Source organism: Phoxinus phoxinus, assembly GCF_949152265.1.
Source record: "Phoxinus phoxinus genome assembly, chromosome: 17".
Classification (NCBI taxonomy): domain Eukaryota; kingdom Metazoa; phylum Chordata; class Actinopteri; order Cypriniformes; family Leuciscidae; genus Phoxinus; species Phoxinus phoxinus.
In genome coordinates, this window is record NC_136892.1 from 13,783,542 (window position 1) to 13,811,185 (window position 27,644).

General features: G+C 42.3%; 1 protein-coding gene across 1 annotated transcript; it reads left to right on the forward strand.

Moving 5' to 3' along the window:
* Positions 1 to 447: 447 nt before the first annotated feature.
* Positions 448 to 27,414, forward strand: coro6 (coronin 6). Its single transcript, XM_079586189.1, has 11 exons — positions 448 to 717; positions 10,098 to 10,297; positions 14,501 to 14,623; positions 20,386 to 20,515; positions 20,627 to 20,805; positions 21,935 to 22,054; positions 22,389 to 22,493; positions 22,568 to 22,713; positions 24,196 to 24,253; positions 24,392 to 24,619; positions 25,504 to 27,414. The coding sequence occupies exons 2-11, from the start codon at positions 10,100 to 10,102 to the stop codon at positions 25,624 to 25,626; spliced, it is 1,410 nt and encodes a 469-aa protein (XP_079442315.1). The 5' UTR covers positions 448 to 717; positions 10,098 to 10,099; the 3' UTR covers positions 25,627 to 27,414.
* Positions 27,415 to 27,644: the final 230 nt, after the last annotated feature.

Here is a 27,644-nt window from a genome sequence, read left to right on the forward strand (position 1 = left end):
CATTTGCATTTAAAGGGCCAGGCACAAAATGGTGCGTTAAATCGGTTCAAAAATCCCACTGAACAATTCATTTGCATCTGTTTTCGAATCAACAACTCACTGATTCAGTTGATCCAGTTCCAGATCTCCTGTTAACAATTGACTGAATTCACAAGTCTAACTCAAAATGATCCAAGAATGGGAGATCCAGCTTGAGCAACTGATCCAAGCAACTGATGCCACGAATTTATTATGTATACATGTATCATTGTAAAATCATATTTACATAGGCCTAATGACTGTCAGTTGTTTGTGACTCTGCTGCAAAAGGCCAAGCTGTTTGAATGTGGACATGTCAACACACATTTAAACACATTTAGTTTTTCCTTACTTCATATGTAGCCTATAGGCTATAACAATAAGGAAAGACAAAATGTGTGTAAATGTGTAGTAAAAATGGCTTGCCATACATAGCCTATAGTCTACACCCCATCCGTGCACTTATCCAGTCCCCCCCCAATCCCCCCCCACTCTCTCTCTCTCTCTCTCTCTCTCGATGTCCAGGAACAACTAGTGAGGACGAACTCCTGCTAGTTCTGCGAGTCCGTGACAAGTTTGTGAGCTGGAATAAACGAGACGCTTCTAAAAGCGCAGCGTCCAGAGGAGCCGTTAACCGCCTTGGGAAAGGGGTAGAGCAAATTTAAAGACAGCATCAGCGAATATTCCCCAAAGACAGAGGTAAGTGATTAATTTGATTGACAGTTCCTCGTGATGGAATGCTGCATTGTGACGACACGCGCGTTGTCTAGTTTTGTAAAGTTCTATTCTGTTATAGTTACATACAGGCTATGTGACATCATCATAACATATCAGTGCAGCACGTTCTGCTAGATCATTGAGCTGATGTAGGAATATCTATGATTAAAGACAAGGTGTGCGCATATTTTCATTCTGTCCCTTTGTAAATTTGGAAGGATCTTGTCTGGAGGGGACAGAGGGGAGACACATGGTTAGTTTGGCATGACTATATTAGGAAATTGACCGTGTCTGAAGACAGTGAGAGGGCCTTCACATGGGACACACTGTTGTGTGGTTTAAAGATATTGCATTCTGAAGGGGGTTTAACAATTTTATGTGGTGTAGTATCAGTGTCAAATACGTTTAATTGTGTCTCAAACTTTGCACGCTGCTGTTGCAACTTAGACCTAAAGCCATCATTCGGATGCTTGTTCAACATAATTATTGTTATCCCCTAGCCACCTAGAATTTTAATTCAAAATGGTAAACCTATGGCAAATGTTTTAATTAAAAACAGCCAAAATTGGAAACAAATATACAATAGGCTATTAGATAAAAGATTTGGAAGGATCTAAAAACACAGCAATACATGTCTGGTCATCTACTTTGTGGAATCAGATTATAGTTCTGTTCAGTAAAAGTTAACATGTAAATGTTTTTTAATCTAAGACTTTTCATACTTTGTTGGTTAATTAATATGATTGTCAGCACTGATTGCAATCACGATAAATAAAAGGCTGGATTTAATCGAAAGAACTCAAAAGAACACTTCTCAGAATACTGGATACAAAATAGAATACATACAATGCAGTGCTGTTCCTAGACTTCTGGGGGCCCTTAGCATAACCTTTTCAGTGCGTTCATAAAAACGTACTCGGTTACTGACGTAACCTCGGTTCTCTCTAGAGAGAGGAACGAGTACTGCGTTTTCGTAGCAACGCATTGGGGAAAATCCTTTTCCACGAGAATACTGAAGCAAAAAATTATCCTTAATTTTGTATGAATGTAAAGCGCATTGCCACAGCATACAGACCTAGGCGAGACAGCTCGCGCGCCTATTGGCTGCTGTGCGGCAAATGCTTAAGCCAATCGAGCGAGCCCTAGAGTGACATCACACCCAATGAGGGCACTTCGCGCCCTCCTGCGTCACGTCCCGCCGAAACGGGCGTGGCTTAGGGCTATATATTTCGCTCACAGGCTTATGAACTCTGATTTTTAAAGCGAAAACAACCAGAGCGCATACACGGCAAGAAACGGAGTACTCGTTCCTCTCTCTAGAGAGAACCGAGGTTACGTTAGTAACCGAGTACGTTCTCTTACGAGAGATACTCTCGTACTGCGTTGTCGTAGCAACGCATTGGGGAACACCCTGTAAGACGCCGTGTGTGCAGTGATCCGACACCATAGACCCAGAGCACTGAGCTGGGGTTCATATAGTACACAACCACCTGTAGGACTCACAGAGAATCCTGAAAGAGGTGGGTTCCAACCACCATCTCTCATAAAATTGACTGCGCTTAGCAGATCAGTATAAAGATGACTGCACTTAGCAGATCAGTACACAATTGACTGCGCTTAGCAGATCAGTACACAATAAACTGCGCTTAGCAGATCAGCACAGAATTGACTGCACTCAGCAGTTCAGCATAATAATGCCATGAAATGACGACTGAATTTCAGTCTAACAGACACGGTTATCAAACCGATAATATCTTGGCCTGTAAGGCAGGTACCTCGAGGTTATAAAACCTGATAAATGTAGACGGTGAGGCCCAGCCTGCCGCCATACAAATATCCTGTAAGGCAATCCCACTCGACCAAGCCCACGAAGAAGCCATACTTCTCGTGGAGTGCGCTCTAACACCCAAAGGGCACTGAATGCCCTTGGATGCGTACGCTAGGGCTATAGCGTCCACTATCCATCTGGATAGGCTCTGTTTCGAAGTGGCCAATCCCTTAAGACGGCCACTGAACGAAACGAAAAGCTGCTCTGTCTGTCTGAAAGCAGACGAGCGCGACACATAAGCTCTCAATGCCCTCACTGGGCAGAGAAAATTTCCGTCCATGTCATCCCCGGTGACCGGAAGGGCAGACAGGGAAATAACCTGCGCCCTAAACGGTGTGTTTAGGGATTTTGGAACGTAACCATGCTTAGGCTTGAGCACGACTCTGGAGTCATTAAGCCCAAATTCCATGCACGACGCGCTCACTGAGAGCGCGTGTAAGTCCCCAACGCGCTTCACTGGAGAAACACCGTCTTGAGCGACAAGTGTTTCATATCAATCTCCTGAAGAGGCTCGAAAGGAGGACCCTTCATGGCGTCCAGCACCGTGGAAAGGTCCCAAATGGGAACTGTGGGAGGTCTGGGTGGATTCTAGCTCCTTTAAGGAACCGAATGACTAAATCGTTCCTTCCCATGGACTGGCCGTGCGCGGTTTCAGAGAAAGCCGCTATAGCCGCCACATATACTTTGAGCGTGGAAGGGGATCTCCCGTTATCCAACAGCTCTTGTAAGAAGGACAGAACCTCTGTTACTCCGCAGTCTGGGGGTGACACGCCTCGAGACGTGCACCAGCCAGAAAAAACTGACCATTTAGACGCATAGAGCCGTCGCGTAGACGGAGCTCTAGCCTGTGTGATCGTGTTTAGCACTCCCTGAGGGAGGTCAGCGGATACCCGTTGATGGCCCACACATGCAGGGACCATAGTTCTGGGTGAGGATGCCAAATCGAACCACCTGCTTGAGAGAGGAGATCCCTCCTCAGAGGCACTGGCCACGGGGCGGTGCTGGCTAACTGCATCACGGCTGGGAACCAAGGTTGATTCAACCACAGCGGAGCTATCAGCAGCACTGAGCATCCTTCCTCCCTGATCCTCTCCACCACTTGGGTCAGGAGGGAGACAGGGGGAAAAGCATACAGAGGACGGCGCGGCCACTGATGGGCCAGGGCGTCCTTGCTTTTTGAGAAAAACTCTAGACAGTGAGCGTTCTCTGGAGACGCAAAGAGGTCTACTTCTGCTCTGCCGAATTTCTTCCACAACAGTTGCACTGTGTGTGGGTGTAACGACCATTCTCCTGCCGGAACGCGGTTCCTGGACAGTACATCTGGTCCAACATTCAGGTGCCCCGGCACGTGCGCCGCCCTTAGTGAAAGGAGGTTGCAGCGCGCCCATATCAGAAGGCGTTCGGTCAGCCTGTACAACGACAGGGACCTGAGGCCGCCCTGGCGATTTATGTATGATACCACCGACATGCTGTCTGAGCGTATCAGTACATGGCAGCCCATAATTAGGGGACGAAAGCGAGTGAGTGCTTTGCACACTGCTAACATCTCGAGGCAGTTTATGTGGAAGAGCTTTTCTCGCTCTGACCAAAGGCCAAACAGCGGTCTGCCCTCGAGCAGCGCTCCCCATCCTGCGTTGGATGCGTCCGTAGACACCACCCTCAGACTCGAGGAAATCCCCAAGCTTACACCTGACAGGTACCAGTCTTTTGACTTCCAAGGTTTCAGAGCTGCAACGCAAGCTTGATTGACCTTGAGGCGAAGCCGACCGGTGGCCCATGCTCTGCATGGCACCCTCCCTTTGAGCCAGATCTGCAGTGGGCGCATGCGTAGCAGGCCCAGCTGGAGTACTGATGATGCTGAGGCCATCAGACCTAGCATCTTTTGAAAACTCTTTAGAGGGAGAACAGCGTCGTAGCGGAATGAGCTGACCGTGCGCTGAATACGTAGCGTGCGCTGTTGTGACAGCTGCGCTGTCATGGACAGCGAGTTCAGTTCCAGTCCCAGAAAAGAAATATTCTGTTTGGGGGATAGCGAACTCTTTTCCCAGTTTACTGTGAGACCGAGATTCTCGAGGTGACTCAGCAGCAGGGCTCTGTGCGCCACTATCTCTGAATGAGATTGGGCTAGAATGAGCCAATCGTCCAAATAGTTCAGCACTCGAACTCCCTGCAGTTTGAGGGGAGCGAGTGCTGCGTCCATGCACTTCGTAAATGTACGGGGTGCTAGAGACAAGCCGAACGGCAGGACTTTGTACTGGTATGCCTGGCCCTCGAAGGCGAATCTCAAAAATCGCATGTGACGTGACGCAATCTGTATTTGAAAATACGCGTCCTTTAGATCCACTGACACAAACCAGTCTCCCTGGCGAACATGCGCGAGGATTTTTCTGGTCATTAGCATTCTGAACTGGCGTTTCACAAGCGCTCTGTTCAGTTGCCTCAGATCTAGTATGGGTCTGAGACCCCCGTCTTTTTTGGGTACCAGGAAGTATCTGCTGTAAAGCCCCCCTTCGCTCTGAGCCTGAGATAAAGGTTCGATAGCCCCTTTTCTCAGGAGTTTCTGAATTTCGGCTCGAAGTAGATGTGCTACATTTGAATCTACCGAAGTCTTGACGCACGCCTTGTGGCGGCGAAGGCGTCGGCGAAACTGCAGCGAATAGCCTTCTTTTATGATGTTGATCACCCATTTTGAGACCCCGGGAAGCTTCTCCCATGCATCTGCACGTGTAGCTAGGGGCTGAGTGAAAAGCGTGCTCTGATCGACTCGCGATACAGCGGCTTTCGTGAGCTGTGACAGAAATGTCTCGCTCGCAACATCTGAGGCCGGGGCCGCGCTGATGACAGCGGGCAGAAAATCCGCGCTCGACCCCTCGACAGCGTTTAGGCAGGAGAGGGAGGGCTGGACGGGCTCTGTAGGAACCGTGATGCTTGTGTGGGGACGTGGGCACTGGGGACCGGGCACGTTTACCACCTTTATAGCATCGCTCGCCGGAGCGGAGCGCCTGCACGCAGGTTTCGTTTTTACAGAAACCGTGCGAAGAGCAGGAGGTAGCATTAGTGGGCACTGGGTAGTGGGCACATGTGCTACGTTTAACGCGCAATCGAACTGGGTCGATTTTATGTGCGCGGGCCCTGTGTGTGGGGCCGTGTTTGTGTGTAGGGGTGGGCACATTACAGTGGGCAGTCTTACTACACATGAAACAGCATCGGCCGTGGCCGGGACACCAGAAAATGCGCTCTTTAAAGGATTTATCTGGGTAGCCGTGTAAACAGCTGTTGTGTGCAGGCAATCGGGCGATGAGACCTGCTTGTTGGCTGCAATGATCGCTGGAACAGTCACTTCGCTTGGGACTGGGCGAGCGGTAAGCTTCGGTGAGGGTCCGGCCGCAGCGGGACTTGAACACCGGCGCTTTTCTAGTAGTGCTAGGATGTCTTCGGGGGCTCTGGCTTCAACGCGATTTTCGGTCGCGGGCCGCGCGGGGCGGCGACCGGAAGAGCGAGAGCGCGGTCTCGAGCTCTGCGTCTGGCGGCGTTGAGATGAGGAGCTGGGCGGCGATCTGGGCTGTGAACTCTGAGCAGGCGGTTTCGCACGGCCTGCTGCTGAGTTGGAGCGCTTCGGCAGGAAGTGCTTCATCGCCTGGGTCGCCTTCTGCACCTCAGCATACCTGTCGGTGAAGTCCTTCACCGAGGTCCCGAAGAGGCCAGCAGGGGAGAGCGGGGCGTCGAGGAACGCGGTCCGTTCCGCCTCAGGCATGTCTGAGAGCGTTAGCCAGAGGTGCCTCTCAGACACGGTGATCGCCGCCATACTCCGTCCGATGGCTTGAGCCGCAGACTTCGAAGCGCGAAGAGCCAGGTCTGTAGCGCTTCTCAGATCCGCCACGCAGATCGCATCGGGCCCGTTCTCGTCCAGCTTGCGGAGGAGATCGGCCTGGAATATCTGCAGCGTCGCCATGGAGTGCAGCGCTGACGCGGCCTGTCCGTTGGCGGCATAAGCGCGACGGAGCTGGGATGACGTCGTGCGGCAAGCCGAAGCGCGAAGAGCCAGGTCTGTAGCGCTTCTCAGATCCGCCACGCAGATCGCATCGGGCCCGTTCTCGTCCAGCTTGCGGAGGAGATCGGCCTGGAATATCTGCAGCGTCGCCATGGAGTGCAGCGCTGACGCGGCCTGTCCGTTGGCGGCATAAGCGCGACGGAGCTGGGATGACGTCGTGCGGCAAGCCTTAGAGGGCAGCGACATCTTAGCTCGCCGTCCAGCGGAGGGCGGGCATAAGTGGGCCGCGATAGGCTCTTCGACCGGCGGGAGGGAAAGGTAGCCTCTGCTCTTAGCGTCGTCGACCTCGGAGAACGCTAAAGAGACAGATGACCTCGTCCTCGTGGAATACGGGGAAGTCCAAGCTCTCGCGACCTCCTCGTGAAGCTCAGGAAGGAAGGGGGCGGGCTTTGAGACAGGCGTCGACTTCTCCCCGGGCAGAAAGTAGCCATCCAACCGGTTGTGGGCGGGCTGCTCAGGCGAAACCCACTCAAGGCCAAGGCTCGCCGTGGCTTGAGTGAGAACGCGCATGAGCTCCGCCTCGATGCTCGCTCTCTTCCCTTTTGGCGTGGAGGCAGGTGGCGCGAGGTCCGCAGAGCTCGCCCAATCCTCGCTGCCGGACGCCAAACGGAGCACGAGTCCTCGTCCCTCAGCATGGCATCGATGACGTCGTCCTCGATGTCGTCGACGGAAGCGGTGGCAGTCTGCGGTCGCTGTCCGTCGGGGATCGAAGCTGAGGAAGCCGGAGAAACAGTTCGCGGGTGCACCGGCGAACTTAGGCGGCTTAACGGAGGTTCGGGGTTCCGCTGTGCACGGCGCTTTTTACGGCGCGGCACAACAGCGGAGAACACGGGCTCCTGGAACGACGCCAGGCGAGTCCGCAGAGTCGCCAGAGGCAGTAGTTCACAGTGATGGCAGCCGCCATCCGCAAGAGCGATAGCCGCGTGTTCCTCACCCAGGCAGGAAACGCAGTGGCGGTCCCCATCGCTGAGTGTGGCTCGTTTGCACGAACCGCAGGTAGGCATCTTGAAAAAGACGCCGCTCTTTTAGGAAAAAAGTGTGAGTCGCGCCGGCGAACTCACACACACTCAATACAGGAGCAGAGAAAGGATATAGGCGCCGGAACGCGCAGCTGGAAGGCGGCGGTGCCAGCAGCTTGTCGTAACTTCTCCCGCTGAAGTGCTCTCTCGACGGCGCTTGCTTCTTTGGCTCGGATCAGCGATGAGGTGTCCTCGCTGAAGGATTAAAAATCAGAGTTCATAAGCCTGTGAGCGAAATATATAGCCCTAAGCCACGCCCGTTTCGGCATGGGTGTGACGTCACTCTAGGGCTCGCTCGATTGGCTTAAGCATTTGCCGCACAGCAGCCAATAGGCGCGCGAGCTGTCTCGCCTAGGTCTGTATGCTGTGGCAATGCGCTTTACATTCATACAAAATTAAGGATAATTTTTTGCTTCAGTATTCTCGTGGAAAAGGATTTTCCCCAATGCGTTGTTACGACAACGCAGTACGAGAGTATCTCTCGTAAGAGAACCCCAAAATGACCCCCAACCCCAATCTGTTCTCTCAGAGCAGTTTCACTGAAAGTGAACAGTCAGTAATATAATTTAAAAAAATGACAAACAATAGGAAAAATACAAAAGAAAAAAGATACGAATGAAATAATTTTAGCCTACTACTAATAATACGTCTATACAGAAATTGAATAAAGTAATAAAATGTAAAAATAAATAAAACACTGCATAGTCTTCACCGTATGCATTAATTCTTATTAAAGTAACTAAAGTTATTCAGTTAAGTGCAGTGAATTATTCTCTCATTCACTTTCCCAACTGTTTATGTTCACTCAATAGATAGCCTTACTGACTGCGTTTAAGTGAAAACTCACCAAGACGGACATTTCGACATATTTTTGTGTGTATTTGTTTGTTTAAAAACATGCCCAAAGCCCGATGTAGCCTATTCTTGTCCGTGCTTTCTCTGTCTATGATCGCGTGGACAGAAAGCCACCTGGGGAACAGCGTCTCGTTCTTATTATTTTTTTGTGTTTCATGCACGTCCGACAGGAGACTGTATATTACGAAAATCACATTACACAATTAACCACACAGCAATAGGCATTAAATCATTTTTGAGAATAAAGGGCTCCCTGGTGGTACGGGGGATCTTAGCAACTTTGCATATATGGAGGACCAGCACCCAGACAATGAACCTGAACAAACTCAGGGTTTAAATAACACGTCAAACTAATCAATGAAATAGAGAACAGGTGTTCTTCATCAATGAAAAACCAAGGAAACCAAACTCAAACACAGGAAACTGAACTAAAACAAGAGCAAAACCCACCCAAACCAGACAGAATGGTCTGTAACAGACATATTATTAATCCATTTTACTTTCTTACCTCAGAATAGTTTTTTTTCTTTCCTGTAAATCCTGTAAGCTAACTTCTGCTGTAAAAAGAAGGGTCATACATGATAGTCATTGTATCCCTGTGACTAATTTCTAATTGGTTAAACTGATGGGGTTATCATTTGTTTTTAAGCTCTTGCCCAGCCATGACTTGTTCTGTTGTTCAGTAGGCGCTATTTAGGGTACCTTTGTGTTGATGATGTGGAATGTGTGTTTGTTTATGTCAATGATCTTTTGAAACTTCCACAAATAATACTCTCTCCTATGACAACTGGGGGAAAATTTACTGGAAGAAAGCCTGGGGATTTTAAAAGAAAAGATAACTACAGTGTACAGTATCATAGTTATCCCTGTCTCCAAAATATTTCCTCATTATTATTCTTAAATTATTATTATTGTTATTAATAATAACTATAACAATGTGTTCAATGTTAATATAAATTATTCTGTAATACTGTAATCTTAATATGAAGCTGTGGATTTAAAACTTTAAACAAGCCAGTGTTTGAGGAGGACCAAATAATGTATCTTACTGACATTATTAAAGCAATTACATTTTTATTATTTTAATTTGTTTTATTTTATGTTTATTACCGTCATTGACATGATACATTTTAAAATAAAATATTACAATATCAAGATAATTACTATCACATATATATATATATATATATATATATATATATATATATATATATATATATATATATATATATATATATATACACACACGTTTTAATATTTTAAAAAAATCACAAAATACAGGTTTATAGGTTTGTGTCTCATCAGCCACACATTTCTCATTTATGCTACTAACCTTATAGTTGCAGTATACTTGTAATTTGACAAAATCTGTTTCATAAACTCACATTTAAAAAAAAAATCCAGCATGTATTTTAATGACATATTAAAAAGGGGAAATAAACAACAGACAATAGTCAACACAAACAAATAACAGTGTGATAGTAATTCCTGAGCAGCTTTACTACTCAAAATAATAAATATGAAATATTGTATTATAAAGGCTATTTCATTTTATATACACATATATTATACACATATATTTTCTTACACCCTTCTCTGTTTTTCACAGCCATGAGTCGCAGCATTGTGCGCCAGAGTAAGTTCCGGCATGTTTTTGGGCAGGCGGTGAAGGCGGATCAAGGTTATGATGATATTCGGGTTTCCAAAGTGACATGGGACAGCTCATTCTGTGCGGTTAACCCAAAGTTTATGGCAGTTATAGTGGAATCCAGTGGCGGCGGAGCATTTCTTGTCCTGCCTCTCTCAAAGGTAAGTGGCTTGAGGAGAGAACAACCCGAACATGTAAAGTTCAGGGCTCTGCTTTGTCTTTAGAGGTAGTGCATTGTCTGTTATCCGTTGTCCTAAATACAATGGAATTGATGTTATATGTAACCCTTGTTGGTAACACTTTATTTTGACGGTCCACTTTAGACATTCTACTGACTATAAGTAACTTTGCAACTACATGGCAACTAACTCTTTTTAGAGTATTAGTAGACTGTCTGCTTAATATCTGCTAACATTTTATTTTGATGGTCCCCCAACAGACATTCAATTGACTATCTACTGTCAACTTATTCTACTAACCCACACCCTAACCTAAAACTGCTAGTCTACTAATACTCAGAGAGTTAGTTGATATGTTGCAAAGTTACTTATTGTGAGTAGAATGTCTAAAGTGAACCATCGTAATAAAGTGTAACCCCTTTGTCTGTTCTTTTATCTTCATGGGACTATATTTATGGGTATGTTTGTTCAAGAGTCTCAACCGTGGCTCATGTTAAGGGTGCCCATCCCCCACAGGGCTTCCATTTCACCCTCATAGAGGCAAAGGTTTGGACCCCATGGAAACAGGGTACACAACTTGCATGTTGCATGTTGTCTGAAACTACTTCTGTGACATACCGCAGCTGAGTTTAGAGATGATAAGTAAGCGTTTGTGAGTTGATGTAATCCCTACATGCATTGCCATCTCTTCTTATCTGTTGAACTTTATGCCAACAATATCAGCAAAGCAATGGTAATCATTATGCCAATATGAAGATCTTATGTCCATGTATCTTATGATCTGTAATATTTTATCACAAATACTGATGGAACTAGATTTATAATACAGTTTATTGAAGAGTTAGTTAACCCAAAAAAATTATAATTGACTCACGTACCAAACCCGTAAGACTTTCATTCATCTTTGGAACACAAATGAAGATCTTTTTAATGAAATCTTAGAGCTTTCTGTCCCTCCATTGAAAGCCTGAAAGTAATCCATGTGACTCCAGTGGTTTAAACTTAATATTATGGAGTGGCGCGAGTGCTTTGTTTGTGCAAAAAAAAGCAAACATACATAATTTACCACTTTATTTACAAAATATTAATCTCCAACGCACGTTCACGCATCAACGTCTGCTCTCGTGTTTCAGAACCTCTGAAATCTGCCGGTTTCTTCAGAATGCACCCATACTTATTTCTACCTTCTGTAAAACTCATCATTAAACTGACAATGACAAATGTAAGCATATGGTGTTCCTGTTGGGATTTCACAGGTGGTTTCACAGTGGTTTCAAAAAGTATTTGGACACACAAAATTCCTAAATGTCATTACATTAGTTTATTTTTTAAGACCATGGCTCGTGTAATTTTGTAGCACTAAACAATTTATAACAATTGAATAAAATAAATAAATCATTTTTTATTTCCCATAAATTAAAAACAATATTTGTTTGATTTTTTTTCCCCTTTGGTAACAGGGTTGACTAAGTTGAGCTTGATGAACACAGCCATCCTAGCCTAGGTGACATAATTTTAATCTTTCATTTATTAATGGGGGAAATTATGCAGTGTCAGGGCTGTATGTCAAATGTGGGATGCAGCTAAAGGGATTACAAAATTATTGTTCAAAAATCTTCTTTTTTTTAAAGAAAGGAATACATTTTTATTCAGCAAGGAAAATTATTTAAAAAATTACAGTTCATAAATGTATAATATTACAAAATATTTATATTTCAAATAAATGGATTTCACAGATACATTGGGTATTTGGACACATTAGAGAATAGTACCTGTCACTTGTCCTGTTTATGTAACACTTTAAGAATCAGCTAAAGGGTTACATCAATCCAATGTATTATGAAACAAAAGGCAAAAAACTATTTTGTTCATAGATTAGTCCTATTCAGTGTCTACTTTGCGCTTCATGACTTGTCTCTGGTATTCATTAAATGGAGCATCTTATGTCTCTGTCCAGCAACAGTGAAATTTCTCGCTGTGCTGGTCGCTAACTTCTCTGCAGCTCGGTGGAAAAAAATCTAGATAAGAGTGCAAAAAATGTATCTTTATTGACATTTTGCAACCAAGGCTTTTGTATGCCTTGAAAAGGTTTTCAACCAACAACCTGTAGTAGTCTGCTTTGTTGTTTCTGAGGAAATATATTGCCTCTAACTGGAATCATTTCATGGTCAAATGCATAATCTCGAAGAAGTTCAATCACGAATCTGAGGAGCAACAAGATACCTTCCTTTATCTTGGCTTCACTTCATCTTGAAAATTTTCCACTGAGGTACTTGAAAGCTGCTTGTGTTTCTTCCATGGCCTTGACAAAGTTCTTCATCAGACCCAGCTTGATGTGTAAGGGTGCTTGGATGCTGAACACTTTTCCTCCCATGTTTCAATGACTGTCAGAGTGGCCAATATTTCATGATGTAATGGGAATCTCTTGCACGACTGTCCCATTCGCAGAGAAAACAGCAGTACTTTGTGTATTCAATCTGCAGACCAAGCAGATTGGTTGTCGGAAGGGTAGAATAGGGCCCAATATTTTGAATTGGGCTTCATAATACTTTTGAAGTAGGTTACACGATAAAACATGTAGGACTACTCATGTGGATATTAAAACATCTTACATTATTTCTAGATGTTCCTAATGCATGTGCAATCTTAGTCAGACGACTCAAAGTCAAACAAAATATATTGATCCACAGCAGTGTATCACATCGGTGGGTCCAGTTTTTTGAGTTTGTCTTGATCCTCTAAGGGTCCATCAGTTAATGCCCTTTAGTGTAGCCTCTCTGCCGAGTCACGAGCATATATCAGCAGGCCTGGATAGACACGCTATAAATACCCAGCTAGCCATCTCCCCTGTGCTCAGTCTCAGGCAGGCCAAAAGAAAAACTCTCTTTTCAACGCCTCATCACAGGGTTATAAATACACACCAGGAGTATGAGGAGGGGAGTGACTGGAGAAGGAGCAGCCGAACACAGAGACAACACGTGCTTACATTAGCTCAACACGAATAACCAAATAACATCAAAGGTACATCAGAGTCCTTATAGAGTTACTAGAATTCCTTTCCAAAATAAGGGTGGAAAAATAAACTAAGAATTGTGTGTGTGTGTGTGTGTGTGTGTGTGTGTGTGTGTGTGTGTGTGTGTGTGTGTGTGTGTGTGTGTGTGTGTGTGTGTGTGTGTGTGTGTGTGTGTGTGTGTGTGTGTGTGTGTGTGTGTGTGTGTCAGTGAAAGGTGGAGCTTAACCTTCAGAAAATGTCAAAATAAATATTAAAAGAGCTGTTTTATTGTCTATTTATTTAGCAAAACTGCAACAAAACTTGGGATACATTTACATGTTTTTATTGTGTGATTTGTGTGATTTTGTACCACTAAACATTAAAACGATTTATTTTTCTCCATAAATTAAAGAAAATATTTGATAATTTTGTTTACACTTTGGTAACAGGGTTGAATAGTTGAGCTTGACGAACAACAGGCTTCAAATTCTGTAAAATTTTAGAAAATGAGCTGGGCTGTAGAAAGGGGCCAAATTAAATGACTTCCTGAATCCTGTGTCACAATTATAATAATCTTTCATTTATTGATGGGGGAAATTATGCTGTGACAGGGTTGCATGTCAAATGTGGGACGCAAGCTAAACGTTTTTAGCTGTATACACTACTGTTTAAAAGTTTGGGGTCAGTAAGATTTTATTTGAAAGAAATTAATACTTTTATTTAGCAAGGATGCATTAAATTGATCAAATATGACAGTAAAGAAATGTATGTTAATAAAGAGTTCTGTTATAAATACTGTTATTTTAAGCGTTCAATTCATCAAATAATCATGAAAAAATGTATCATGGTTTCCAAAAAAAAAAAAAACGTTCAATGTTTTTGACATTGATATAATAATAAGACATGTTTCATGAGCACAAAAATAATATTTTTCTCCCCATATCTGCATGGCACTATGATTTCTGAAGGATCATGTGCCACTGAATATTGAGCTTTGCCATCACAGGACAAAAATATATTTTTAAATACACTAAAATATAAAATAGTTCATTTAAATGTAATAATATTTTACAATATTACAGTTTTTTTACTGTATTTTTCATCAAATAAATGCAGCCTTGGTGAGCAAAAGAGACTTCTTTGAAGAACAAGTCTTAACATTATCCTTTGTTCCATGTTTTTCTATGCTATAGATGGGTCGAGTGGACAAAAACTACCCTCTAGTGGTTGGACACTCAGGACCTGTTCTGGACATTGACTGGTGTCCTCACAATGACAACATCCTGGCCAGCTGCTCTGAAGACACCACTTCCATGGTAATCATCATGAAGTTCATTAACATCTCAACTAGCCTTGTAGTCATAAACATGTATCAGTTGCCTTTTTTTTAAGCATGTCTCCATATACCTGCTCACACTGGAGGGAAAGATCACAGTGACTGTCAATAGTGTTAATATGAAGGGTGATGACTGGAGTTAACGGTCCAGGCATGGGACAGGAGCTGGTATTTATAAACACATGTTAGAAGGGAGTGCTTAGCCAGAAACCTGTTCTCAAATAAGCCAGTGGTAATGACAGACAAGGAAAGATGGGTCTGAGGTGTCTATAGGGATGAGTCATTTCATTTTCAGCACACACTGGTACATGTGCATGTCCTCATGCTCAAACAGTTCTGTATACAGTGACCCTATAAAGGATTTGGACAGTTATGCTGCGTTCACGCCATGTCGTAATTACCGTAATGACGTTCTTCTCAGAGCTGTTGGCGTCTTTGTACTGGAAATTATGCATTTCTGTGGTAACACTGTGGTAACACATAGTTATGTGGTATAGTACAGTAGGAGCTCTCAGAAAATTACGAGTTGAAATCTCGTGATTAATTTATGGTAGATACGACATGGCGTGAACGCACCCCTAAACTCCCCATGTATAAATGTCATTACATTAGAAAAACATAAAAAAAGTAAAATTTGTCTTAAATAAAGGTGAAATAAGTGTGGGTTAGGGTTAGGGTTAATGATAGATCAAATAAATAAATGATAAAACAATATACTGGAAAAAAAAACATTTCAGAGTTTACATTTACATCACATTTACATGTATTCATTTAGCATACACTTTTATCCAAAGTGACTTAAAAATGAGAACACCAGAAGCAGTTAAACTAACAATAGGACAACAATATGCAAGTGCTATGACCCTTCCCAGTTTAATCTAACGCAGTATGTGAACTGTTGTTGTTTTTGTTTTTTTTAAATAAAGATAATAGATATAGAATAGAAGATAAAGTTTTAGTATTGGATCAAGTTTTACCGAAAAAGAAGCATCTTCAGCCATTTCTTGAAAATGGCCACGGACTCCACCGTGGGCAGGTGAGTTGGGCAGGTCATTCCACCGGCAAGGAACAGACCATAAAAAGGTCAAAGAAAGAGATTTTGTGCCTTTTGTGAGATGGCACCACAAGACGGCGTTCACTTGCAGAGCTCAAGTTTCTGGATGGCACTTAAGTCTGAAGTAATGAGTTTAGGTAGGAGGGAGCAGGCCCAGTGGTTGTTCTGTAGGCAAAAGTCAGTGACTTGAAATTGATGCGAGCGGCAACTGGCAACCAGTGCAATTTTGTGAGAAGGGGAGTGACGCGTGCTCTCTTCGGCTCATTGAAGACCACTCTAGCTGCAGCATTTTGGATCAGTTGCAGAGGTTTCACAGTGCAAGCTGGAAGACCTGCTAGGAGAGCATTACAATAGTCTAGTCTGGATATAACAAGTTCTTGGACAAGGAGTTGTGTAGCATGCTCTGATAGGAAGGGTCTGATCCTCCTAATGTTGTATAAGGCAAATCTGCAGGACTGGGCAGTTCTAGCAATGTGGTATGTAAAGTTCAATTGATCACCAATCACAACTCCAAGGTTCCTGGCTGACCTTGATGGAGTTATGAATGATGAAAATAGCTGAATAGAGAAGTTGTGGTGTAGTGTTGGTTTGGCCGGAACCACAAGCAACTGTCTTCGCAAGGTTTAGTTGAAGGTGGTGGTCCTTCATCCAGCCAGAAATGTCTGTCAGGCAGGCTGAGATGCGAGCAGCTACCGTCGGATCATCAGGCTGGAATGAGAGGTAGAGTTGTGTGTCATCAGCGTAGCAGTGATAGGAAAAAAACTTGTTTCTGAATCAAAAATCCAAGTGATGTCATGTAGATGGAGAAGAGAAGTGGTCTAAGCACTGAGCCCTGAGGCACCCCAGTAGCTAGATGTTGGGTCTTGGACACCTCACCCCTCCACGACACCCTGAAGGACCTACCTGAGAGGTAAGACTTGAACCATTGTAGTGCGGTTCCCGAGGTGCCCTACGTCTTTAAAATTGACAGGAGGATCTGGTGGTTAACTGTGTCAAAGTCAGCAGACAGATCCAGCAGGATAAGAACTGAGGATTTGGAAGCTGCTCTTGCCCGTCTCAGAGCTTCAATTACAGAGAGCAGGGCAGTCTCAGTTGAGTGTCCGCTTTTGAAACCAGACTGGTTGTTGTCCAGGAGGTTGTTCTGTGTACGAAAGGAAGAGATCTGGTTGAAAACAACTCGTTCAAGTGTTTTCGCGACGAATGGAAGAAGGGATACCGGTCTGTCATTTTCCAGATGTGCTGGATTTAGAGTGGGTTTCTTTAGCAGTGGGGTTACCCGAGCCTGCTTAAATGCTGTAGGAAAAGTACCAGTGTGAAGAGAGGTGTTTATGATGTGGGTAAGTGCAGGTACAAATGAGGAAGAAATGTCTTGAAGTAGATTAGTGGGAATAGGATCAAGCGGACAGGAAGTAGGGCGATTGGACTTCTGCCTCTGAAAGTAGAGAGGGTAGAATGTGTGTGTTAGCTGGTAAGAGGTGTGTGTCAATTTGTGGTTTGGTAAATTGACCGCTGATGGTGGTTCTTTTATTTATGAAGAATGTGGCAAAATCGTCAGCTGTTAGGGTTGATGGAGGAGGAGGAGGAGGAGGACTAAGGTTGAGAAGAGAGGAGAAGGTTTTGAAAAGCATGCGAGAGTCAGAAGAATTATTAATTTTATTGTGATTGTAAGTCATTTTAGCAGGAGAGATATTAGCAGAGGAGGGATTGATAAAGACCAAGGTCAGTAGGATCTTTCGATTGCACCACTTCCTCTCTGTACCCCTGAGTTTAGAACTATGTTCGCGGAGAACATCAGATAACCAGGGGGCAGAGGGTGTGGTGCGGGCTGGCCTGGAAAAAAGGGGGCAGAAGTTGTCCAAGCAGGATGTTAAAGTGGAGAAAAGAGTATCAGCTGCACTGTTAGTATCTAGTGTTAAAAGCTGATCAGGTGGAGGAAGTGTGGATGAGACCAAATACAGTAGTATAGGCGAGAGGGTGAGAGTGAGCATAGGTTTTGCCGAAAGGTGACCTGTGGAGGAGTTTGTGCTGTGTTCTGAGGCAGGTTGCGGCTGAGAGTGAGGAGGAAGTGATCTGACGTGTGCAGCGGAGTGACCAGTGTATGGTCAGTGGAGCAGTACTGCATGTAAATAAGGTCTAATTGGTTACCTTATTTGTGAGTAGCCGCAGTAGATACTCGTTTGAGGTCGAATGAGGCAAGCAGAGTGTGGGAATCAGCAGTCTGAGGCTTTTCTAGGTGGATGTTGAAGTCTCCAAGAACTACGAGAGGAGTAGGATGAGACTCAGGGAAGGATGAGAGTACCACATCAAGCTCCTCCAAGAAATTGCCAAGTTGACCTGGTGGACACTAGACAACTACAAAATGGATTTTAATAGGCCTAGTGATGGTAATTGAATGGGATTCAAATGAGCTGTTGTCACACAGAGGTGGTAAAGGATCACATTTCCAATCGTTTAAGATGAGAAGACCAGTACCTCCACCCCTTCCGATCAGGCGAGAGGTGTGTGAGTAAGTGAAGTTAGTGGAGAGGGCAGCAGGTGTGGCAGTGTCCTCTGGTTTTATCCAGGTCTCACTCAGGGCCAATAGGCTGAGACCTGAATGACTAGAAATAGATGTAATTAAATCAGCTGTAAATAAAAGATTATTGGAGTATGTTTTAAACTATTTAAGTCCGTTTACTTTTACATTTTTAAGTTTAATTCTATGTTACTTGCCGTTTCTTTGTAATTATTTGTGAAATTGACAAGCAAGTTATTTTTTTCTTACTGTATGTCACTGTTCAAATTCAAGACAAACAGGATTTGGACACAGTGGTGGTCACACTTTAGAAGAACATAGTTCATAGTGCATAGTTAAAGTGATGAGTTATACCTGTGTGAACCTGACGAGAACTCTAGAAGTACGTATTTGCTTGCAGATGTCACTTGGTTTGATGTTTCTACTGACATTCAGACATTTTGAAATGTGAGTATAAATATTAAAAAGTATTACAGTATATAATGTTTTGAAAACTGGTATCAGAAGCATTTCCCCAAAGTTGAGCAAGACGATGTTAAGATGTATTATAAAATATGAATGCTATTAGAGCTATTTCATTACACTACATTACAAACGTGAATGGCATGCACTGTATGCACTGCTGTTAGAGGAGGTTAACTGCAGCTGTCATCTGTGCTGGCATTGCTGCTGTGCTCACTGAACACCAAAGGAACGTTCCCACTACATATGGCAAACCAAAATATATCTATACCCAAAAAGTTGAATCGAGAGGCTAATTATTATCTTTACTTTATTATTGTTTACTATTTACCTTACTTGATTATTATGTTACTACAGCAATATTTCAAAAAAAAAATTATTATTATATTAATAATTATATTCATAAAAAATGTAATAAAAAGTTCTGTCATGAAACTCTAGATGGCGCAGGCTGATGGGTCCTTAACTCAATCTGCTAGAAATCACATCATTCTCTATAGGGCACAACTGATTGGTTCCTGCTGTATCAGTGGCCAATGAGCTCGCTGTTCAACCATCAAATACGTGTTCAGCATTCGCTATAGCAGTACTGCGTGCTTTCAGAAACCCTCCACCTTCCCCAGCTCCACCTGTATAGATCTGCTACGGGTAATTCATGTACACTATATTGTACAGCAGCAGCATGTCTTACTTGCTCACAGCAGTGTGTCGTGTATGTACTGGCAGTAGCAAGTCCCGTACAGCAGCAGCGTAACAGATCTATGTCGCCAAGACTAAACATATCAACATTGTCATATCCATGACCATGCTAACACATGAGAGTTGTCATGACAGAAATGATGTATAATAAGTCATGCATGTTGCTAGCCTGGCTAACGCCAGACCCAATTCTCGTTGAGAACCACATATACATTTTCTCGTATTTGAGGCGTGGTTTACGAATGCCCGGCGCCGTTTATTGGGTGCTAAAAATGTCTATCAAATGCGCCTGTACGTAGCTCATAGCCAATCGTTTCCATTATACCAGATGACGTATGTAGAGCGACAGAAATTAGACAAGGAAGAAGACGATGGGTAAGATATTTTTGTGTAAACAATGACGTTCAGCGACTATTGCCGTTTGTGCAAGATAAACATGAGGGTCGAAGGTATATATGGACACTCCACAGACATGTTTTTATTAAAAAAAAACACGAATTTATCCGAGAGGTTAGCATTATTAGGGGTGACAGTCGCGCCGGAGTCAGGGGAATCACGAAGATCCTGCCAGCGTTGCTCCAACCGAATTTCCAGAAATGGTTTAACGCCAAAAGCTGCTCTTTTTTCAAAATAAACTTGCGTTCTAAACTACTTAGAACAATATCTAAGGCTGCATCAAAAGGTAGCTTCGCGTCTGCTGCCATGTTGAATCCATAGATATAAACAAACTGCTTAGTTGTGTCGCATAGATGTCGTCATCGTCTTGCTGCTCCCTCCCCGTTCTGTGATTGGTTCCCTAGATGAGGCGAAAATCTGGTCCATGGTATCCAGACTGCCTTTCAGCGTGAATAAAATTGCGCTGCGCAAAGGCAGTATGGGGAAACCCAGGCTAGCAGGTTGCAGGATGATCTAAAAATATTGCAATTAATTATATTTTTTAAAAAAATTCTTGAAAGTTAGCTGAGTCCCCCTGGTCGAGAACTATTACTCTAATACATTTGTGTTTACTCAGGTATGGCAGATCCCTGACCACACTCCCTCTCGCCCCATTAGCGAGCCCATTGTGGTGCTGGAGGGTCACTCTAAACGTGTGGGCATCATCAAATGGCACCCAACTGCCCGCAACATACTCCTCACTGCAGGTAAAGATCAGTCTGCATTACTGCCTTAACATCTCACTTTTAACTTTTAAGGTTACTTAGTGGTTTTCCCGCCATGTAAGATAGCTTCAATTCAGTGTGCTTGTGTCTCAGGCAGTGATAATCTGATCATCGTATGGAATGTGGGCACTGGAGAACCCTTGATCACAATGGATGACCATCCTGATCTCATCTACAACGTCAGCTGGAACTACAACGGCAGCCTGTTCTGCACCACCTGCAAGGACCGCCGCCTCCGAGTGTGCGATCCCCGGAAAAGCGAGGTGGTGGCGGTAAGTATTATGGCATGTATGTATGTAGGAAAACCACAGACCTATTGCTACTCTTGGACCAGACACATTAAAGGGTTGGTTCACCCAAAAATGAAAATTCTGTCATCATTTACTCACCCTCATGTCATTCTAAACCTGTAAGACTTTCGTTCATCTTTGGAACACAATTTGATGAAATTTGAGAGCTTTCTGTACCTCCGTTGACAGCTACACATATGAATCAAGTGGTTTAGTCTAAAATTTTCTGAAGAGATATTATTGCTTTATATGATGAACTGATTGAATTTAGCCTTTTATTCACATATAAACATTCATCAACTCACACATCAGTTGTGGATAACGGGGAACCAATAATGCTTGTTTGAGTTTCAGCAAGAACCAATGAGGTTCATTCTCGTGTTACGCAGCACGTTTGAGCTTCAGCAAGCTGAGCTTCAGCAAGAACCAATGAGGTTCATTCTCGTGTTACGCAGCACGTTTGAGCTTCAGCAAGAACCAATGAGGTTCATTCTCGTGTTACGCAGCACGTTTGAGCTTCAGCAAGAACCAATGAGGTTCATTCTCGTGTTACGCAGCACGTTTGAGCTTCAGCAAGAACCAATGAGGTTCATTCTCGTGTTACGCAGCACGTTTGAGCTTCAGCAAGAACCAATGAGGTTCATTCTTGTGTTACGCAGCACGTTTGAGCTTCAGCAAGAACCAATGAGGTTCATTCTTGTGTTACGCAGCACGTTTGAGCTTCAGCAAGAACCAATGAGGTTCATTCTTGTGTTACGCAGCACGTTTGAGCTTCAGCAAGAACCAATGAGGTTCATTCTTGTGTTACGCAGCATGTTTGAGCTTCAGCAAGCTGAGCTTCAGCAAGAACCAATGAGGTTAATTTTCGTGTTACGCAGCACGTTTGAGCTTCTGCAAAAGGGTTATTACTACTGCGTGACATGCTTTATTTTAAAAAGAGTAATTAAAAACGCATTAAACTGCGAAAGAGACTTATCCCCACACGCTTTCTTTGTGCACTGCAAGATGGCTTTTTGGGTAAACTATTTCTTTAAGATGTCTAATAAAAAACAAAAATGTCAAGATTAACAGAGATGTGGTGGTTGAAGTGAACTTTTTTTTTCTCCTGTAGGAAAGACTGGCCCCACATGAGGGGATCCGGCCAATGAGAGCTATTTTTACCAAAGAGGGCAACATTTTCACCACAGGTTTCACCAGGATGAGCCAGAGGGAGCTTGGCCTGTGGGATCCGGTAATGGAGCAAAATTAAAGTGACAGTTCGCTCAAAAATGAAAATACTATCATCATTTACTCACCCTCATGTTGTTCCATACCTATAAGACTTTGGTTAATCTTCAAACACACATTTTGATATTTTCACTGGTAATCAAAACTTGGAAGATGCAAAAACTTCAAAAAAATCTTTATTCACATATAAACACACATAAATAGGGCTCATCACATATTGTAAACATGGAAGCTTGCTTTTACCTGTATATGTGATTATCAATTTACCTCTATATGTTTGATTTCACCACCCTGGTTTTCTTTCAAATAACTGATGGTGTTCATTTTTGTCCTTTTAGACTAATTTTGAAGAGCCCATAGCATTACTGGAGTTGGACACAAGTAATGGAGTTTTATTGCCTTTTTATGATCCAGATACTAACATTGTGTATCTCAGTGGCAAGGTATGACTCCATGTTTCATCTTCATTTGTTATGGTACTCCAGCTGGCACTGTAGCGTTGTCTCTGTCTCCTCAGGGTGACAGCAGTATTCGGTATTTTGAGATCACAGAGGAGCCTCCATATGTTCATTACATCAGCACATTCAGTAGCAAGGAGCCACAGAGAGGAATGGGCTTCATGCCCAAGAGAGGAGTGGATGTCAGCAAGTGTGAGATTGCCAGGTCAGTTTGCATGATTATACTTGTTGATTTGGAATATTGATCCATTGATATGTGTTAGTTGAGTTAAAGGGATTGTTCACCCCCAAAAAAGAGAACATTCTGTCATTAATTACTCACTTACATGTCGTTTCAAACCTGTAAGACTTTCGTCCATTTTCATACACAAATGAAGATCTTTTTGATGAAATCTGAGAGCTTTCTGTCCATCCATTGACAGCTACGCAACTATCACTTTGACGCTTAAAAAAAGCTCACAAAGAGATCGTAAAACTAATTCATATGAATTGAGAGGTTTAGTTTAAACTTTCTGAAGAAACACGATTGCTTTATATGATGAACAGTTTGAATTTAGGCTTGTATTCACATATATTAATCATCTCACACATCAGATCTGGCAAACAAGCTCAACAATGTTCGCTTGACGTGCGAGAACCAATGAGGGTCATTCTCGCACGTCAAGCAGGTTCAATTGAGCTTGTTTATGTTCGCTGATCAATGATTAAATGTGAATAAAAGCCTAAATTAAATATAAAGAAAATTGACAAAACCGCTCAAGTCATATGGTTTAGTATTACGATCTCTTTTTGAAAAGTCAAAGTTGTAGTTGCGTAGTGGTCAATAGAGGGACAGAAATCTCTCAGATTTCATTAAAAGATCTTCATTTGTGTTCTGAAGATGAACGAAAGTCTTATGAGTCTAACATGAGGGGAGTAATTAATGACAGAATTTTCATTTTTGTGTGAACTTTAATATATGGTATATTCAAATACCTTATGCTTACATTATCACTAAAAAGTTTGGGTTCAGAAGATTTTTTTGAAAGAAATATAATTTAAAATAATATTAATAATATAAAATATACTTTTATTCAGCAAAGATACATTAAATTGATCAAAAGTGACAGTAAAAGCATTTATGTTACCTACGTATTCGTTTTCAAATAAATACTGTTCTTGTGAACTTTCTATTCAGAAAAGAATCCTGAACAAAATTGCTTTTTTGTACACAAAAACATTAAGCTCCACAACTACTCTCAAAATTGATAATAAGAAATGTTACTAGAGCAGCAAATCAGCATATCACAATGATTTCAAGGATTAAGTGACACTGAAAACTGGAGTATGCTGAATTTTCAGCTTTGCCATTCACAGGAATAATTACATTTAAAGACATCAAACTAGAAAACAGTCATTTTAAATTGTAATAATATTTACAAATAAATGCAGCTTTGACGACCATAATAGAAAACAAAAATCTTACAGACCCCAAACTTTTAAATGGTAGTGTACCTCATGCGTTTTTGATGTAAGGTTTAGTATTTGGTGTCATTCCAGTCTTTACAAATTTATCTGAGTTTGAAAGGATTTTGGTCAATATAAAACTAAAATGGACTCTTTTTGTGTGTTCTTGTGTACAATTCATCAATGCATTCTAAACGTTCACATTCAGCATTCATGCACCTTTTCTTTTTTTATCATATAGATTATATAAACTCCATGAGAGAAAGTGTGAGCCTATCATGATGACAGTGCCCAGAAAGGTAAGCACTTGCTCATTGATGAGGGTCGTTTTAATTCTGAATGACAATGAGCAGAACACCAACAAAACGGAAGTATTGGAAACAAAAGGAGGTTACTGATGATGAAGAAGTCAACTCTTTCTCTTTTTATGATTCCAGTCGGACCTGTTCCAGGATGATCTGTACCCAGACACAGCAGGCCCAGATCCGGCTGTGGAACCTGAAGAATGGATGGTTGGACGAGACGCAGACCCCATACTAGTGTCCATGAGGGATGGCTATGTTCCTCCAAAGAGCAGAGAGCTGAAAGTGGCTAAGAAGAACGTTTTAGACACCAGACCTGCAACACGTAGAAGCATGTCTGCTGTAGACGGAAGCAGTTTGCCAGTGAGTAGAATATCTTGCTTAATCTTGGTCTTAAAATGTCTCTTTCATGGCTTTTGTTCCTTCACCACCTGTTTTTATCAACAGTTCTTTAAAAGCAAATAGGGCTGGGAATCTTATTCAGAACTGGGCTAATATTTATTTTATTTTTTTAAGTCAGAACATCATACCAGCGTAACATCATTGGTTCACGTAATAGTGTTTTCTGTGGTTTTTAATCTATAGTGCTAAAGCAGATGAATGTTTTTGCTGTTGCTTGATGTCTGATATATTATTATGACTAAATTATATAATAAAAAAATGGACAGTTCTTTTCATTACATTGTTCATGCAACAACAAAAACATTCAATGTAATTCAACTAAAAATATTTCCTTCGCATTTTTCACGTAAAGGTGTCAAAACGATCTCAGTTCACACGGATCCATGAAAACGATTAAAAACGCTGTATTCTGCTGCCAGGCCAGTAGTTGGCGATGTCACTTGGTAAAGAAAAAGACTGAACGCGTAATTTGCATGCACATGACGTCACCGTTTTCACAAATTCGTGTTTTTTTAGTTTACATGGAGACATTATCTATCTATAGATATAGTAAATGCTATAATATAGTGTGGATCAGCTTTTTAAAAATCAAATTCAATACTTCCTTGATTTCTATTAATCGTAAAAGAACCATTCAAGCGTAATCCGAATCAGAATCATTCAAATCCTTCCGATTCCCATCCCTAGAAGCTAAGCATGTCTTTCCATTTCCTGATTCCGTTTGTCCTTGACTTCCTCTTGCTTTTTTGCTCTTATCCATCCTCCTTCCACTACTCTTCCTTTCTATTTCCTCATCCTGCCATCCTTTCTTTCTCCACTTTCTCTTCATATCTTTCAAACTCTAGCCGCAGTTGTTGGAGAAGCTTGTTGAGGAGATCCAAAATCTGAAGGCCACAGTTCTCTCTCAGGAGAAGCGAATCTGTGACTTGGAGAATAAGCTCTCCAAGTACACTAATGGCACAGTCTGAATAAAACTAACTCATCCTGTGCACACTGTCCAATTCACTGCTAACTCTCACAGCTAAAGTATGAGCACAGATAGGCCAAGCCACCTCAACTCACCCCAGCTATGATTTAGTTTTATCAACACAGTAACTACAGTTCAAGTGGCTGTACTGCCACTTGACTTCACAGGCTCTTTCTAAATTGGAATAAATCACTTATAGTCATTACATTTTGGAGAATTAGGCGATTTCATTTAGCAAAGGCACTTATAATTCTTTCCTGATGCTTTGTATTAACATTGTTAATATTGTGTAGTAGTACACAGTATTAGCTATATTCCTTAAATGCTTAAGGAATCAAATCAGGAAGCATTTATGTCAGCTATGTAAAGGGTAGGCTAGACCACCTTCATTTTAGGACTTACAAATCCTTGTTTGCACTTACCGCTTTTTAACCTTGAAACGCTGACAAAGAATGACAGAAGAAATGTAGCTGCAGCGGTTAACAGCCACAGTGTCTTTGGTAGTCTCTGTGTGAACATACCTCATTGTAAAGACCAGGACTTGGGATCAGATGGTAGCATATGTAGCTCTTATTTAGTCAGCTCTGGCCAAACAACATCTATGGCATGACTATGGGCAAATTCCATTCGGAAGTGAGGATGCACTATTCACTTCGAAGGGCAGAACATGACCGTGAATTATTAAATCACTTCATTGAAGTGACCATTGCATGTTCCCTTGGCTAACGGACCTGTGGAAGGGCCCTTCGTGAAGGGATTCAGTTGTTCACTTTCTTTTGGAACGCTTTCTCTTCCCAAACTGCCCTTCAAGGGTGCAAAAACGCCGTTTGGAATTCACCCAATAATACGTCAGGACAGTAATAATGAGCCGAGTAGGCCTAAGAGTTCTGCGCATCCCTTCCTGCCATTTCATCAGAAAGGAACGGTGCACCCAAAAATCTAAATTCTGTCAGGATTTACTCACCCTCATGTTGCTCCATGTTGTTTCAGTAAAATATAAAATAAGTTTTGTAGAATGTCCAAGCTGCTCTTCTCCACACAATGAATGTAAATGATTACCAGGGCTTTTGAGCTCCAAAAATAAAAAAAAGCACAAACATTTTAGCATTAAAGTGGTTAATATGACTATATATTCCAAGTGCTCTGAAGCCTTACGATTGCTTTGTGTGAGGAACAAACATGGCACAAGAAGCACCATACCATCATTTTGGTCTATACACTATTTATAGACCATAACTTCAGTAGAATTGGAATTGTAATGCATTGTATTAGTATTATACAGTTTTCCTTTGTGAAGTTTGACCGCATTAAAAAACACAATAACATTTATTGTATTGAAAAACAGCCTGAACACTATGCTAAAACTCTACTAAAATCAGGTGGGATTTAAATGACATGAAGGCAAGTAAGTGAGAACAGAATCTTACTTTTTTTGTTGAACTGTTCCTTAAGGCAGATGCAGGTTGCTCCTGGGCAAAACTTTGTTCGAAGTATAATGATTTGACATTGAAAGCAAAATAATGTTAGCATAAACAGCATGTCTCCATTTGTCCCTCTTCTGTAAGGAGTGCTTGCATTATTGATTCTTAAATTGCTACTAACCTCTCACTTTACACGCCTCTGCCTTTCCTGCTTTGACCAACAGAACTAAAACTCATGTGGCTTCTGTTTAACATTTCAAAATGTAAATATTATTCTAGGGGGAAACATCAAAATATCAAAACCAAAGACATTGTTTTGTTTTATGTAGAGGATCATTTGAGTATTGTAGTTTGAATAAAACCCTTTTTGTACAAAATGTTGCCGTTGTTACATGCATTGCCACTCATAAAAATGGAAAGACACACACCACATTTACCATGGGTAATTACTCTTCCTGAGACTAGCTAATTTATTTCTAGTCACATAGCAAACAGTTTCTCTGTTCAGTTTTTAGTTATAGGACCATATACTTCTCATTTCTATTATATAAACAACTTAGAGACAAAGGGTACTGGTTTGGGTGCAAGATCCTCAAGG